The following is a 16,565-nucleotide window of genomic DNA, read 5'->3' as shown; positions in this document are numbered from 1 at the left end:
TGTCAGGGGCGCGCCTGGAGAGGACGCGATCCCGAGAGTCACCGAGCAGCGAGTTGCAGGTTGCAGGCTGCAGGCTGACCTTAATCTTTATTGCCTCTCTTTGTACGGATGATTTCTCTGTGAGCGGATCACCTGAAGCGAGGCTGTTTATTCTATGCATCGACGACTTGGAGACTCGTACCCGTCAGCAGGGATCGGAATGAGATGCACTAAAAGGATAGGGGACTTTTGATCGTGCTATTGTGTTCCTTTAAGGTACATGTATCTTAGGCACCGGCATCTCTCCGCCTGTGTGCCCCAGAAGCTGCACCACTGGCACTGGCATGAGTGGGATCCTGCGGTCTGCACTGGACAGTCCAAGACCTGCCTGGTCTGCCTTTAATGCAGTATCTACCTACCTGACCTATTGAACCAAATCCTTGACCAGAGACCCTCCTTCAGACTCTAGGATTCAACGCCGCCGTCGGCCTGAAAGACCGATTGGTGGCACCCCAGTCTACGATACCCCCGTACAAGCGGAGATGGTGTTTGGAGTCTTGGGGATCTCATTCCTTGAAGTCCAACCATATAAGACTCTGGTAGTAGTTTCATCGTGCCGAGGGACGGCAAAGCACCAGCAGTGGGTGCCGGTGCGAACTCCATCGATCTTGTCCCCGCGCCTCCAGAGTCCAAATCGACCGCCTCCAACTTGAACATCGGGTTCTCGGCGAATCCAATCGGCAGCCTATGGATCTACATTACTACACACCCCATATAGTTGCCGTCCCTGGGGATGCTCTGTTTAATAGAGTCGGCCTTGCCCTGCTCATTCTCTTCTGTGTCCTCATAGTCCTCGCCTTTTACCTCGCATTCTTCGCCTCTCCTTTGCCCCGAACGAGGACCGCAGAGCCAGAGCCAGAGCCAGATCCCGAGAGACAAGCCCTTCTGCCCCACAATTGAGTGAGGTCAACTACTATCGTCAAGATGAATAGAGATGAAGGTGAACGACCAGACGTTGGCACTCTTACGGGCGACGATGTCGCGAAACACAACTCCCGAGAGTCTTGCTGGGTGATTGTACACGGCAAAGCATATGATGTGACGGAATTCTTGCCAGGTGCGTATCGTGTGCGAACCAGCTATCTGTATCTTCGTTGACCAGCATGGACAGAGCACCCAGGAGGACCCAAGATTATCCTCAAGTATGCCGGCAAAGATGCGACTGAAGAGTTCGACCCGATCCATCCGCCTGACACTTTGGACAAATTCCTGCCCAAGGAAAAACATCTCGGACCGGTGAACATGGAAACGGTCGCGACGGAAGTGAAAGAAGAGTCTCCGGAAGAAAAGGCCAGACAAGAGCGTATCAAGAACATGCCGCCACTGGAGGCTTGCTATAATCTGATGGATTTTGAATCCGTGGCCAGGGAGGTCATGAAGAAACCCGCCTGGGCGTACTACAGCTCCGGAGCCGACGATGAGATTACCATGAGAGAAAACCATTCTGCCTTTCACAAGATATGGTTCCGACCGAGAATACTCGTCGATGTGGAACATGTCGACATCAGTACCACCATGCTGGGGACGAAGTGCGATATTCCTTTCTACGTTACCGCCACCGCGCTGGGCAAGTTAGGCCATCCGGAGGGAGAAGTGGTATTAACAAGAGGTGCAAAGAAGCACAATGTCATCCAGATGATTCCGACATTGGCCTCATGCAGCTTCGACGAAATCTGTGATGCGAAAGAAGGCGATCAATGCCAGTGGTTGCAGCTCTACGTCAACAAAGACCGGGCGATTACCAAGAAAATTGTTCAGCACGCCGAAGCCCGAGGCTGCAAGGGTCTCTTCATCACGGTGGATGCTCCTCAGCTAGGCCGACGAGAGAAGGATATGCGGAGTAAATTCGAAGATGTCGGTTCCAACGTACAAAACACCAGCGGGTCGAACGTCGACCGGTCACAGGGCGCCGCAAGAGCCATCTCCAGCTTCATCGACCCCAGCCTCAGCTGGAAGGATATCCCATGGTTCTTGAGTATTACAAAAATGCCCATCATCCTCAAGGGCGTGCAACGAGTTGAGGATGTCCTGAAGGCCATCGAAGTAGGAGCTCACGGTGTCGTGCTCTCCAATCACGGAGGCCGCCAGTTGGATTTTGCTCGATCCGGTATTGAGGTTCTGGCCGAGGTGATGCCTATCCTCCGCGAACGCGGCCTTCAAGACAAGATTGAGGTATTCATCGATGGCGGCGTGCGACGGGCGACAGATATCATCAAAGCTCTATGTTTGGGGGCCAAGGGCGTGGGCATCGGGCGGCCTTTCTTGTTCGCTATGTCTGCGTACGGCCTTCCTGGGGTGGATAGGGCAATGCAGCTTCTGAAGGACGAAATGGTCATGAATATGCGACTCATTGGAGCTTCCAAAGTGGAGGATTTGACACCCGATATGGTCGACACCGCGGGACTGAAAGCCCACACTGCAACCGTGCCTCAAGACACGCTCGGGATTCGAGCATACGACCCGCTGATTACGCCACACGACATGTTGAAATCGCGTTTATGATTGAAGAATGAGGAGGAGGGTTTCCCACAATGTGGCGTTGGACTTGGAGTTCACTGGCTCAGACTGCAGACTATGTACCTAGATACATACAGGATTACTACCGATACATGTATAAATGTGAAGGTCGTGTTCTCTGCAGGCTCGTTAGGCGAAACGGTTATACAAAGACTGATGTTGTACCTTTGGGAGGACACTCTGAGGACTCATGGAAGGAGTCTTCCTGCGTCCTGCGTCGCTGAGGTAACCACCGAACTCTACTCAACCCTCAGCCTTTGTCCGTATACCAAGTCCTCGAGACCTACCCGCTCACACAGCAGATGTTCAAGCCAACATTCTAGGCCTTCAACGATGCCGGTGCCTCATGAAGATGTCGGCTATCCTGAATACCAACCCAAACACCCCACGTAGATCTCCAGACATTGACCGAAGCACTCCCACCGCGACCACCAGCAGCACTGCGACCCTGACCACGTTCAGTCTGTCCTCCTTCAGCCTCAACACCACTACATTGACGAAAAAATACCAGTCCGTCGTCCAGGGCGAAGAAGAGTATCACCTGAAGCACCTGACACTGGCTTTGAAGCTCGGTGCTCCGCTGGTCGAGTGCTGTGGAGATGATTTCACAATTCACCAGTGCGAGGCTGCGCAAGAAGGAATCGAGTTCGACAAGATGCAGGACATAGACGACATCCACCGCGATGTGACGGAAGGGCGAATGGGACACGACCTTGGCCTCCATCGTTTGAGGGCCGTGGAGGCGAGGAAGGAGCTCTACTCGACGCCGACTCGAATCATAGCATACGGGATCGCCTGCGTTGCGATCGGCTTATACGCCTTCGACGCTCAACCCAAAGACCTCTTCCCTATCTTTGTCCTCGGCTGCCTCCTGGCATGGATGCAGCTGTTCCTCACTCCCAGGTCGAGGGGTTTCTCCGACCTGTTCCCTTTCCTGGCGGCAGCTCTGCTGACCGTCGTCTCTCTTGGGTTGGGCTCCATTCATCATCATGGAGTTCCGCTCTTTTGCTGGACTGCTATCGCCGAAGGGACAGTCGCCATCATCTTGCCGGCGTACACCATGCTTGTCGCAACCTCAGAGGTTCTGTCCAACCGATCCGTTTGCGGAACCGCTCGGCTTGCTAAGACAATCTTCTATACCATGATGTTGAGCTTGGGGATGGGTTGTGGTAGATTGATATACGACATCCTCGCCTCGTATCCTCCACCTCCGCCCCTGAGCTGCTCCGATGGATAGAGCCCGTTGTTCCAGCTCACCGAAACACGCACTGGGCTCCTGAATGCTCTGGCCATAGCCATCTTCACTCTCAGCAACGCAATCGTCCTCCAAGCTCGTTGGAAGCAGATTCCCGGCATGGTGCTGGTGGCTGTCGCTTTCGTCCTGATTTCGTTCTGGCTCAATCTCAAGGTTGGGCTGAGCAGCCCGGCACTGTTGATGGTCGCCTCTTTCTTTGCAGGCCTCCTCGCACAGAATTACGGGTCTTGGACGAATAACCGGGTCATCATCGTGCTGACGCCCACACTGTTCTTCTCCATTCCGGGGGGCCTGTTGGCCAGGGAGAGCGGTGGGGTGCATCTGTCGGTCGGCAAAGGTCTCTTGATTGACCTGGCGACAGTCCTGGCCGTTCTTGAATCCTCGGTGGGGGTGTGGGTTGGGTTGAAGTTGGCAGCGCTTGTGCACAGCCCTCGGGAAAAGCAAAGGCACTGCATATGTGGGAAAGTCGTCTGATTGTCTCTGCACCTCCCGCGGGTTGTTTTAGTGGCGGGCTTCTTGAGGACTGGATAGCAATTCCTGGAGGATATGTGCTGGATGGACTAATGTATACTTGGGTTTTCACGTCACTACAACGACCAAGAACGAGATTAGCTTGCGATCTAGAGCCCTCGGTAGACTACAAGTCTCAAGCCTTTGTGCCAGGCATAATCTTGTGTGAATTGAGGAATTGAGCGTGGCCGCTGAGTCGTCATTAACCTCTCTCTAAGTCTCTAGTACTCAGTTTGAGTCAACTTGTAGAGACACAACCAAGGAAACCCATAATTCGAAAGAGAAATGGCTGGCTAGCATAAAGGGTGCGTGGGCCATATTTCCGGGTGCCCAACATCCGACGGTTGGTCTGACGAGGCTGAGTGAGTGAGTAAGTGAGTGAGTTGTGACATGCACCGGAAGTTACTGCTGGTAGTATGTCATACTCTCACGACTCATGAACTCGGCCTCTCCACAATATCAATCAATGGTGATCGCCCTACTCCTCGCTCGTTCTTGTCTGTCTTCCATGTGAGAAGCCCTCGACGGCCATTTACTGTTTGCATAGAGGTCTGCTGGACACAATGGGCTGTTTTGTCACCACTTCTCTGCCCTTCTCTAGAATTGCGGTCGCTACCGGTGCGAGGAGCATGTCAGTGGGCTGTTAGCCTGTTCACGCGCGAAGATCAACACAATGCTCCTCCTGCACCAAACAGGATCTGTCAAGGTCGGCGAAGTCGTCAGGTAGGAAGCGATAGACGCGCTTATAACCTGGACTTTCTTGCTGATGAGACTTGCGCTAGATATACATTGACCTACACTCCTAGCCATGACCGCATCCTTCCCCCTCCGGCACATCTGTATGTCAAGATCAAGAACACGGCTGCGATCCCCCTGCGCGCCGCATACCTCCATGGCCCTTATACTCTCTACGTTGCCTGCTATCCTTCGACGTTCAATCCTTACAAAAAGCATGACAGAGTCAAGGAAGAGGGGGCTCCGGACTTCGAACCACAGTTGAAAGCCGGGGGGCATTGGTATGCAAGATTAACCGTCCCGGAGGAAGTACGGAATGACGTCCATCCTCCTGGCGCCGGCCGGAGCGAGGCAAGCAGGTCAGAGCGAAAGAGCTTCACATGGATTATCGAAGTGACTTCGCAAATCATCTTCTCCCGAACAGCCTCAGTGCCGTTTGAAGTCCTGGTCGGGCGTGACGAGAAGTCGATCGAACTCGGCTTCCAGGGAGTCATCGCATCGGGTCAGGGGTCACCAGGAATACTAAAAGATCACCGACAAGGCAAACCCACGCATGCTGCGCAACCTAAGGGCGTGTTCTCCAAAGCAGTTAGGTTGGCGGTTGACGACACCGAGAGTCTTTGGAATACCCCGCCGTTCCCGGAGTGGGAAGACAATGGCGATGTCAGAGTAGAGGAAGGCCCTCAGCATGGAGATAAGCGGGACGCGGCGGCCAAGAGCGGGAACAAGCAGCGGAAACAGAAGAAGATCCATCTCGTTCTGCTCACGCACGGCCTTCACAGCAACCTGGGCGCGGATATGCTCTACTTGAAAGAAAGCATCGATACAGCAGCCAAGCAGGCTAGAGAGGATAGCAAGCATCGACGGGCGGAAAGGAGGAGGATGCGAGCGACTGATTCAAGTCAACTCAAACAACACCAACGCGATGAAAGTGCAAGATCACCACCACAAAATGCGGAGACATCGGCTGACGATGATGCGGAAGTGACCACAGATGACGAGGAGGATGAGGAACAAGTGCTCGTCCGTGGCTTCAACGGCAATACAGTCAGGACGGAACGTGGAATCCAATATCTCGGCAAACGCCTTGCAAAATACGTGCTTTCAGTCACGTATCCAGATCAACCTTACCTACCAGCTAAGAGCGCGAAGGGGAAGGATCTGACAAAGTCTTGGACAGGATCGAAGCTGACACCACAGAGTGGAACAGAACCAGCACACAAGCACAGCAGTATCATCAAGGACGAGAACCACCGTGACCACCATCTACCGTACCGAATCACCAGCATCAGCTTCGTTGCTCACTCACTGGGCGGACTTGTACAGACATATGCCGTTGCGTACATTCAAAAGCATTCGCCGGATTTCTTTGACCTGATCAAACCCATCAGCTTCATTGCACTGGCCACTCCTTTCCTGGGGTTGAGCAACGAGAATCCGGTCTATGTCAAGTTTGCACTCGATTTTGGACTTGTCGGGAGGACTGGGCAAGATCTGGGTCTGACATGGCGCGCACCCACCCTGGCGAAAAGTGGTTGGGGCGCCGTGATAAGTGGCTTGACCAGTGAAGCACAAAAGGCGCATAAAGAGCCCGACCCTGGAGCGAAGCCTTTGCTGCGCGTGCTTCCGACGGGTCCGGCACACGTGGCTCTCAAGAAATTCCGAAATCGAACAGTCTATTCGAATGTCGTCAATGATGGGATAGTGCCCCTAAGGACGTCTTGCCTTCTTTTCCTCGACTGGAGAGGGCTAGGACGAGTCGAGAAAGCCAGACGAGAGAATGGCTTGGTGGGCACGATGGTCAGCTGGGGTTGGGCAGAAATGACCGGCCAAAATGCCGCATCTCCTCGGAAGGCATCAACTTGGAATGATTTGTACAGTGACAGTGGCGACGAGAGCAATCATGACAAATCCCCATCAGATCCGGAGTCAAGTGTTCCCCAAGCAGAGGCAAGTCAAGGGCTTGACGACGATCAGAGAGCTGAACCGAAACCGAGCCAATTTCTGGGAAAGCAGTCTGGGCAGGATACCGCTCAGGAAGGAAATGGGAGTGCTACGGCGACCTCAGGGCCGAACTTGTGGACTGGTTTGTTGAATTTGTTCAAGCCTCAAGCCGGTCATCAGAAGCCTGAGCCAAAAGGTCCTCGAAAGGTGCAAAAGATCTATCGACGCGGCCAGACAACGCATCACGATGATGACGCCTACGAGCAAAGCTCGGGTGACCCTTCTCAAGAAACTCAGGAGGAGGGCTCGGGCAATGAAGGGAATGGCGACAGGAAAGGCTTGGTCCGAGGATCGTCTGTGTACACCGACAATTCGGAGAATGGCGAAGTCGAAGCTCCCCCAAGAACATCTTTCTTTGAATCCGCCGGGGATCTTCTCAACCCGCCATTGCCGACGCGAGAGTTCATCCTTGATCCGGGCGCCCGGCCTAGGACGATCTGGCATGACCGTGTCTACCATCCTGACGACATTCCACCTCCACCAGCCAAACGTCAGCGAACATTTATGATGATACGAACGGGTTCGCGGGATGACACGAACAAATCCTCCGAGTCTTCTAGCGACTCTGTTATACCAGATTCAAATCAGTCAACCGGGTCGAACCAGGCGGTTGGAGCAATGAAAATCGAAGAGAAGATAGCACGGGCATACCACAAGGATCTCTCATGGCGCAAAGTCCTTGTGCGACTGGAGCCGGATGCTCACAACAACATCATCGTGCGCCGTATGTTTGCCAATGCCTACGGATGGCCCGTTGTCAAGCATGTGTGTGATACCCACTTTGCGTATACTGCGGCGGCGAAGACCCGCGATGAAGACGAGCCAAACGTGGAACGAGCGAAGTCGACAGGCTCAGCAATGAAAGAGGATGGAGAGCAGGTTGAAGGGCAAACGGATTTGCCGGCCGAGGAAGACGGAGGGACCCATCGCAAGGAGGGAAGCAAAGAACAAGATGCGAACCGACGGCGAGGTTCCGAGGAGGTCATTGTGACAGCTGCCAGCCCAAGGGAACATGAGCATGGTGCTCAAGATTTGCAAAGGCTACACACCAAATGGGAGGTGCGCCAGCGCTTGGTTCGCACTGAGTCTGAGACACGCGAATCTCGTGATGACATATCCGAGCTTGTGTCCAAAATCAGTGTTGGCGGCGAGAGCAGCTACGACGGCATGAACTCGGGCAAAGCTGCTCTATCGCGGCTGGCTAGGCAGGACAGCGCCAGATGGAGCGATCGCTTTTTCGAGGGTAGTGATGATGGTGAAGATGATGGAGACGACGATTCCGTTCTTGTCAATGAGATAAGGAAAGCTCGAGGCCGGGCCGAGCGGGACAAATTGAACGATGACTATGACGCGGGCGAAGAGTTGGAGCCGAAAGTGGCGTCCGCCTTGACCTCCAGCCCTCAGAGTACGGGGCTCGTCCCGGCCAAGGAGGCAGCCGAAAACCCGCAGCACAATGATCAAGAAGGAAACCTGGTTGTGGAGCCGGACGCGCCGCTGACAGATGAGCCGGCTGAACTGGAGGCTCTGTCGCATTCGTCGGAGAGCAGTACGCCACACCAGGTACAGCGATCCGAGGAAGACTTGCAGCCGGGATCGGCCGCGTCAAGCAGTACGCCAGGGAAGGGAATTGGCTTGGCATTGGCCGACAAGGTGGAAGACAGGATGCACCGTGAGACGGCTGGAGGCAGTACGAATCATGGAAGTGTTGGGAGTGAAGGACGTGGCAGTGTAGGCATCGTTGAACAAGTTGCGTTGGCGCAAAGCAAGGACCACCAAAGGGATGATCAGCAGGAAGGGTCTGGATAGGATAGAGACACGAGGTCGATGCCACCGAGGTGAACATTACATACTATCGCCTTTCAGTACAGTATGGAGGGAGTTTGGAACTCTGAGCCCTTGGCTTCAATTGGACATTGTGATATGTGATATACAACCTTGGAATGCATATCTAGATGCCAGGGTGGACTAAGGTAATAGAGATAATGTTGCTTCGCATGGTTGTAAAGTGCAAATACCAAAGCTTGTCAGGCCTACTCTTCTAGTTCTATTGTGCTGGCTGTTTTGTTATTATCACGGAGCAAGCGACGAGAAACTCTGTATAGACGTAACGTGCTGATATGGAATATCCTGCGCGCGCGCCTCCTCTCTCTTGTTGATAAATCCTATGTCTTAGAATTCATATCATATTTGCACGCTACGTTTGTACAGCTCACGTCGTTTGCTCCGTGATAGTTATACACTAATAGAGTACAACAGATACTAAGGTATGCTATATCTGTAGATGGCAAGGCTGAATCCCCTTTTCCCAAGACGTACCTTACCTTATAATAAGGCACTTGGCATTGTTTTGCTTGGCCGTACACGACTCGATTTCTTAATCGAACAACAACATCTGAAGTGTTTCCCTCATTATATTTATTCAAATTGTTGATAAAAGGACACAGTCTCTGACGAATACTTACAGCCCGATGATACGCTGGAGGGCATCGCTGTCAGATTCATGGCCCTCTATATCAACTGTGAAGCCTTCCCGAATCCTACCTTGACCTGGTGCCATCTTGAAACGACAAGTGACAGTGGCACTAGCACCAGCGTCAGCGTCGCCGATATCGTGTTTCGAGACCGGTGAACATCCGTCACGGATGACACCGCATTATACATGATTCACCAAGAGAACTGCATTGGCTTGGGCACTTCCTCAAACGAAAAAAAAACCGGACAACAAAGCCAACAGGATAATGGGTGAACAGACAGCAAGACAGCAAGACTAGCAAGACTAGCAAGACAGCAAGGACAGCAAGATAGCACGGACACAATCACTACGGTGCTAATAGGTAGGTCGATACCTGAGGTGAGGGAAAGCCTGGAGTATGAGTCTTCTGCCTTCCGCCAACTGTGAACTGCAAACTGCCAACTGCGATACTGCGCTCTGCACATTAACGCTATGGCAACGAGAGTTCTGCCGCACTTTTACTTCACGCACAATCGCACAAGACTGTAACCACTGCCTACTGCCTACTGCCCACCGAGCACAGCCTGCAGCCTCCTCTCTTCCATGGTCACAATCACAGTCAAAGCCTTAACACAGCACTCGCAAAGTTACATTACCTCATCCAAGTCAATACTACTTCACTTCCTTACCTACCTAGACTGTACTGCGCGCGCGTCTCTCTCTTCCTTCATCGTCATCCTTTCCCTTCGCCAAACAGAAAAAAAAACATACGACTGTTTCTTTTTCGACGGCTTCATCCTCATCTGATCCCGCCATATCATCTTCTGCTCTTCTTCTTGACGACTACGACTACGTTGTCTTGACCTACATTCGCAAAGACTGAGGTGATCTGATTGTCTGCAAACTAGGAGCCAGACTCATACAAAGAATAGCAGGGTGCGACGCGACTAGTTTTTATTGACTTGGATATTGCTGACTTGTCTTCTCATCCAGAATTCAACAAGTCTGCACCAGAACAGGCTCTCATAGCTGCTTGATCCTCGAATTTTCAGGTTCAGTTCTCCAGACTCCACTCGTCATCGAATCTTCCCTTGGCTTGCCTTGTCTAGCACCCTCATTCTTTCTATTCTGACCGTCCACGAAGACAAGGCCTGCGACATCGAACGCAGAGACAATTCAAGTTTGGACGTCGCGCAAAAGTGACATCAGGATCGACACTGAACCAAACAAAAGACAATTCCGACATTACCAAGTGTCAAGATGGCGAGCGCGAATAACAACATGTTCATACGCAAGGATAACAAGGCGAACGAGGTCAAGAGGTCAGTCTTTCCGTTTGATTGTTTTGCTCACCGCAGTTGGTGGCTTACCTATTGTCGTCAACCTCTACCACTTCCATTTATTTGTCGACACACCCACCTCGCCTACTGAATGCCTCCACCCTTTCTACATCACCCTGCTTACTTCGTCATTCTACTCTACATCCTTGCCTGGCTTACAGCTAACCCGTGTCGAGCAACAGATCCCGCGACTCACGCAGCCTCACAGTGTCCAACGCAAGCCCCAACGCAAACCCAACCACGAATTTCACCAACAACGAACGAATTCTTCAAGATACCCCCAATGAGCTGGTCGAGAACCTCTTTGGAGCTCTACTGTCCGAAACTCACCCATGGAACGACCCGGAAACCCGTGACACAGTCAACACCTTGCTCAGCGACATCTCCGAGATTCTCAAAGCTACCGTCACAGCTCCTGATGTAGAGAGATTAATTCGCTCCAACGCTGTAGCAGTCCACATTGTTATTGGCCACCCCAGCCTCGTCACTGCCCGTGAAGAACATGAAGCAAAGATGACTCGGTTACACCGCCAACGAGAGCGCAAGCTACAGCTCGAGGAGATGAAGCGGGCGATCACCAAAGCGTTGGTCAATCTCGAAGCAGTTGAAGAGGCAGAAGACGTGCTCAAGGAAGCAGAAGACGCCGAGGAAGCGGAGGTCTTAGGCAACGATCATGACTTCGACCCTGAACGATCTTTTCATCTTCCCCATCATAATCATGGTGTCTATATCGATACCGATGCTGATGTCATGGCTGGAGGACCTGCCGGCGGACTCGGATATGCTGATGCTGTATTGACGCGAAAACGTCTGGCTAGTCATGCCTTCTGCGAGCAGGTTGAGGTTGTCGAGAGACTGAGCAAGCGCTTCAAAGCTACGGCAGACGATACTACTGGTAGTGCTGGAAACGACCATGTACGGGCCTGGGGCCAGGGACACGGACAACACAAGATCGAGAGCGACACGGACAACAAGACGAACCTTGCGACCAACACTGCCAATGCCACTGCCCATGCCAATGCTCATGTCAATGCTCATCCCGGCGCGACTATATCAGGTTATCGTATAGGTCGAGTCAAGAACGAACGCGCCAATTTAAACTCATGGGTTGATTACTGGGCCCCCGTACCCGTCGAAGACGACTTGGAAACCCAGGGTCCTCAGAATCTGAAGAAGACTTATCAAAAGCTTCTGGAGGATGATAAGGCCTACGCAGCTGCTGTGACAAAGCAAGCCAAGGAAGCCGCGAAGTGCGAGTGCATCGACTCATTCCGTTCGAGATTTTGATGAAACGAAGGGTCCGACCAGTAATTGAATTGCACCGCACCACAACCAGGACTTCAAGATGAACAGACACGAAGCTTGGGTGCGGCGGTTCGATGTTCGAGAAGATGCTCATTTTCAGATGTGGGATTCGAGACAGGGCTTTCAAGCATGGTCAGTGCTGATAGGGGATACGTGCATGCGCTGGAGCAGTGAACACCGGACACCGACCACCGAATACTGCAACCGGTGGCATGGCGAACTGAAATTTTTCGTTGATGGAGTTTTGAGCTGGCTGATGGAGTCTTGATTGATATGAAGAAGTACTGGTTTTGTCTTGTTTTTCTCACTAGTGACCACACTGGAAGTTGCATCCTTGCGCGTTAGCAAAGCCAGAGACAGAATCGGTGACCAGCAACTGGCACTCTCAATGTCATGCGTGTGGACACATTACCTGGGCAGAGGGAGAATTGTATGGACTCTGGAGAAATGTATGACTTGCCCGCCTTGCTTGACACAGCCTTGAGTCCTTGACTACTGATGGATGATGGGCTTATTGCTTGAAGCGACCAAACTGGGAACCCCAGGCAAGCATTCTAGCTGACTTCCTGATCCCCTCTTGAGAGATAGGAATCTGAAACTGCTCTGTAGTCTTGACCCAATCCCTACCTGCATTGCTCCCGAGTCCCTTTGTCGGTGTCTACGACCACTAGCCGTGTGCTGACCGACCTATACTACTATGTAGTATCTCCCGAACATGTTTCACTCTTGTTCAACGCCTACCAGGACGTCATATAGTTTCCTTACTCAGCCAAATGGGTGGAAGGTGTTTGTCTTGTTTTGTATGATACGACACCTGAGAAGTTCGGCTTCTGGTGGAGAACACACCAGTCTGCAGGTATTTCGCAGGCAGAGGCATCATCTCAGCCTTATTATCAGGCGTCAATCGCACGGGAGGGAGTTGAGCACACTCCCAATCAGGCCTTCAACCAGTTTTCCAAGGAGCCTCGATAGACAGACTGGCTAATTGTCCAGTTTCTGCCGCACCAAAATCTGGCTGAAATACTGGGTGACCTGCTCAATCTCCTCAAGTTCGCAGAGGTAAGAGACGTGCTGATCTGGTCTGACGACAACGATGCACCCTCTGTTTTTATCCACACCCCATTCTTCATATGCGTCACTGAACCGTCCTTCCTCACCGTGATTGTTGTTGGCAAAACACTTCCAATAGTCATACCCGAGCTTGGGATCAAAAGGCCTCAGGATCTCGGGTAGGCTTGAGAACTCGACCTCCGGACGAGACGCGGCGTGGATGGTCAATACTTCAATAACAGAATCAATCTTCCCGCCGTCGGGTGTGTAGATGTGCACAAAAGACGACGGACTGGCCAGATAATCACAGACGGTTTTCAAGCGAGCCATTTGGTGCGGCTGGCCGATATCTCCCGCCAGAAGCAGGACCCGCCAACGGCCGTCGGACTTGAGCACAGAATGCACGTGCACAATGTTGGCTTCGGCATGATTCATCACCTGGTGCGATGGCAGACGCTGGCCGACAATGATCTTGGTGGCTAGTGACTGTTCCGAGTACAGCTTGGACTGGTCTGTCTCGTAGGAGCCATTTCTCGGTTCGGCGATCGCACCCTCCTTGTCATCACGGACTGGCGGAACCAAGATGTTGGGACCGTATTCCACACCAACACCGCTGAGAAAGGTGCGGAATTCATCGCGGAATTTGCTGTAGTCGTGTGCATCTGATGTCGGTCCTTCACAGTAGAACTTGCTCATCCTCTGATCCATCTCCATCAATTCAGCCGCCACGGCGCGTCTTTCGGCAGTATATGTGCCCAGGATGTGTGGTTGTGCAATGCCCTTAATGACTTGACCCAGTTTCCATCCCAGGTTGTATGTGTCTTGCATCGACACGTTCATGCCGGCGCCCATTGAAGGCGAATGCGTATGGACAGCGTCTCCCGCCAGGAAGATTCGGTTATGTTTGTCGAAGGTGGACGCGTATTGCTGCCCGACCATGTATACCGACCACCAGTCGCAGTAGTCGTAATCAAGCTTGTATGGGCTGAGGATTTGTGACGCTCTTTGCACAATCATGTCGGGAGTGATCTTCGTCTTGTCGAACTCTTCTCCTTCGGTTTCGGCTAGTTGGACGTAGAATCTCACGAGTCGACCTTCTCTAGGGAATGTCATGACGCTGCCATGGTTCGCTGAATGTATAGAACATGAAATTCGTATATCAGCTGTCAGTCGTCAGCATCTCTGCACCGCGACAGATGGTGGTCTCAGCCTTACGGAAGTCTGAAAGGGGAATGATGTCAATGACTCCGAAATGCTTCTCAGTTCTGTCGCCGGTCATGCTCAGTCCAACCTGTCGTCTGGTCCAGCTGTGAGCGCCGTCCGTACCGAGAAGGTACTTGGCTTTGATGATTTCTTCGTGCCAGATGTTGGCTGATCCTTTTAGCTGAGATTCAAGCGAGTTGGAAAGATTCGTACCATTCCCATTTGGTGTTTCTCTATTGCAAGCCTCGTCTGGACGGCGAATGCGAAGAGTGGCTGGATATGCATTCTGGTTGGTCGAGCTGGCCTTGTCTAGATCCAGGGATACTGTCTTTATGTTCCGCTCGACGGAAAGCCGACCTTCAGCTTCCAGTAAGTCGTTGAACTTCTGCTCTATAAACCCTTGATGTATCCCTAGTTGATGGTAACGACCTAGTTCTTCTTCTCGGGATAAGACACGCTGAGTGCGTCGAATCCTATCATCATTTTCAGCGTCAGGGTTCTCGCAAATTGTCAGTTGAAGACTCCTGCTAGGCGAGGAGATGTCATTACCCAGGCACAAATCTCTCGCAGGGTATAGGCTTTCTCCTCGATCGAAGTTGCCAAACCAAAGCTGTCCAGGATTTCCATTGTCCGAACATGCAACCCGTCAGCCCGGCCTTTTTGGACCCTCTCAGCATTGTCGTCTATGATTCGTGCGTTGATACCTTGCCGACTCGCCCAGGCGGCTGCCATCAGGCCGGCAGGACCAGCCCCAATAATGACCAAGTCACTATAGGATGTTTTGCCTTCCATAATTGTCCTGAGGAATACCTTTGAATGTACTCAGAGTCTTGTCTCTGGGCAGACTAGGATAGGGCGTGATCGGTGTCGAGTACTGCAGAGTTTCGACGGTCTTCCTGGAATGGTGCATGTAGCTTGAACTACGCCTTTTGAGCTTCTGAGTTATTGGTGACTGGGGATTTGAGGCTTGTGCACGTCACTAGATTGATGAAGAGACTCGCATATCTGGTGTCAGCAAGTGAAACCGGGCGTCTCTCCACCAACCGGCGGCTTAATAATAAGGCTTGTACTTATGATAGTTCTTAACCCTCGGACAGATGGTTTGTGGTGAAGACCCTGGGCATCTAGATCAATAATAAGGATTGGGATCTGAAGGCACCACGATCTGTTGTGGGTTTAACTTGTCTGAGCTAGAATGTACCTGGGTTCGTGCCCGGATTGAGTCCAATGCCAGGTCGCTTGCCATTTTCGGGGGTCATGATCTTTGTGATGATGTCTCTGGATGACAGGGTCACCAAAATGCATGATCTCATCTCTGTTATGCAAACAGCCGTCGGGTCCTTGCTCCGTGGACGGGCCCATTTCTTGATGCTGTGGCTGTCCGCTAGATACGGCCAGTCCCAATGGCTCGTGGACAAACAGTCGTACAGCTTGAAGTCGTGAACTCACCTCGGTATATCAAACATATGCTGCATCACTAGGTAGCGTGCTGTAGTCGTGACACGTCAATATCCAGTTCCTGACTAGAAGCATTGGACTAGGATCTCACTCAAGTAGATGGTGGTTGGTGGTAGGCGAGAGAGAAGAGCACAACTTGAAATGTCTGGGGTGGACAGGCGTTCAAGTTGAGACTGCACGTCATCGATCTTGGCAGGCGCTGGTGCCTGGCGCCCACGTGACCTCACCTCCGGCCCCACTTCCCCGTTTGCACTCAATTTCCCCTGACTGCCGCTTTTCCCCAGACGTGCCATCTCTTCCACGTTATTTGTCGCCCTCGTCCTTCTCGTCTTCATCCCTGTTTAATAGTTGAAGCGGCTTCATAAGGCTCAGGCACCTATCGGGGCACAATATCCTTCGTTTTCACTGATGATTCACATAAGAAGCTGATCCCGCCCTGCCCTACTACATTATTGATCAATTACAGCTAAAAACACCGTAATCCGAATTGAAACCATGTCGTCATGTCAGCGCCTACTTCAGGTAGGTAGCCGTGCCCCTGACATTGGAAGCATTATTGTCCGGCAGATGTGAAGCCTTGCGGGAGGAATTTCCGCGCCCGGGCCAGCCTGGCCTGCAAATATGAAGAATCCAGGGTCACATTGTGCTGTGGTTGGACGGACCGACTTCCCTTGCACCGACTGGTCGTCCCGGAAGG

The 16,565-nt window shown here is 52.2% G+C and overlaps 5 protein-coding genes across 5 annotated transcripts; 4 read left to right on the top strand and 1 right to left on the bottom strand.

Annotated features, from left to right (window-relative positions):
* Nucleotides 1-963: 963 nt before the first annotated feature.
* Nucleotides 964-2,541, top strand: A1O1_03725 (L-lactate dehydrogenase (cytochrome); the record flags this gene model as incomplete). Its single annotated transcript, XM_007724626.1, has 2 exons — nt 964-1,096; nt 1,151-2,541. The coding sequence occupies 2 exons, from the start codon at nt 964-966 to the stop codon at nt 2,539-2,541; spliced, it is 1,524 nt and encodes a 507-aa protein (XP_007722816.1).
* A 367-nt stretch (nt 2,542-2,908) lies between these two features.
* Nucleotides 2,909-4,285, top strand: A1O1_03724 (uncharacterized protein; the record flags this gene model as incomplete). The annotated part of the gene is made up of 2 exons (XM_007724625.1): nt 2,909-3,725; nt 3,852-4,285. 2 exons carry the CDS (start codon nt 2,909-2,911, stop codon nt 4,283-4,285), a joined length of 1,251 nt encoding a protein of 416 aa, XP_007722815.1.
* A 709-nt stretch (nt 4,286-4,994) lies between these two features.
* Nucleotides 4,995-8,866, top strand: A1O1_03723 (uncharacterized protein; the record flags this gene model as incomplete). Its single annotated transcript, XM_007724624.1, has 2 exons — nt 4,995-5,044; nt 5,104-8,866. 2 exons carry the CDS (start codon nt 4,995-4,997, stop codon nt 8,864-8,866), a joined length of 3,813 nt encoding a protein of 1,270 aa, XP_007722814.1.
* A 1,906-nt stretch (nt 8,867-10,772) lies between these two features.
* Nucleotides 10,773-12,139, top strand: A1O1_03722 (uncharacterized protein; the record flags this gene model as incomplete). The annotated part of the gene is made up of 2 exons (XM_007724623.1): nt 10,773-10,834; nt 11,035-12,139. 2 exons carry the CDS (start codon nt 10,773-10,775, stop codon nt 12,137-12,139), a joined length of 1,167 nt encoding a protein of 388 aa, XP_007722813.1.
* Nucleotides 12,140-13,138: 999 nt separating this feature from the next.
* A1O1_03721 (uncharacterized protein) lies at nt 13,139-15,202 on the bottom strand (the record flags this gene model as incomplete). Its single annotated transcript, XM_007724622.1, has 3 exons — nt 13,139-14,370; nt 14,423-14,909; nt 14,960-15,202. 3 exons carry the CDS (start codon nt 15,200-15,202, stop codon nt 13,139-13,141), a joined length of 1,962 nt encoding a protein of 653 aa, XP_007722812.1.
* Between the last annotated feature and the right edge of the window lie 1,363 nt (nt 15,203-16,565).

This window comes from Capronia coronata, assembly GCF_000585585.1.
Source record: "Capronia coronata CBS 617.96 chromosome Unknown acBCG-supercont1.3, whole genome shotgun sequence".
In the NCBI taxonomy this organism is placed as follows: Eukaryota; Fungi; Ascomycota; class Eurotiomycetes; order Chaetothyriales; family Herpotrichiellaceae; genus Capronia; species Capronia coronata.
This window is presented reverse-complemented; position numbering and strand designations above follow the sequence as displayed.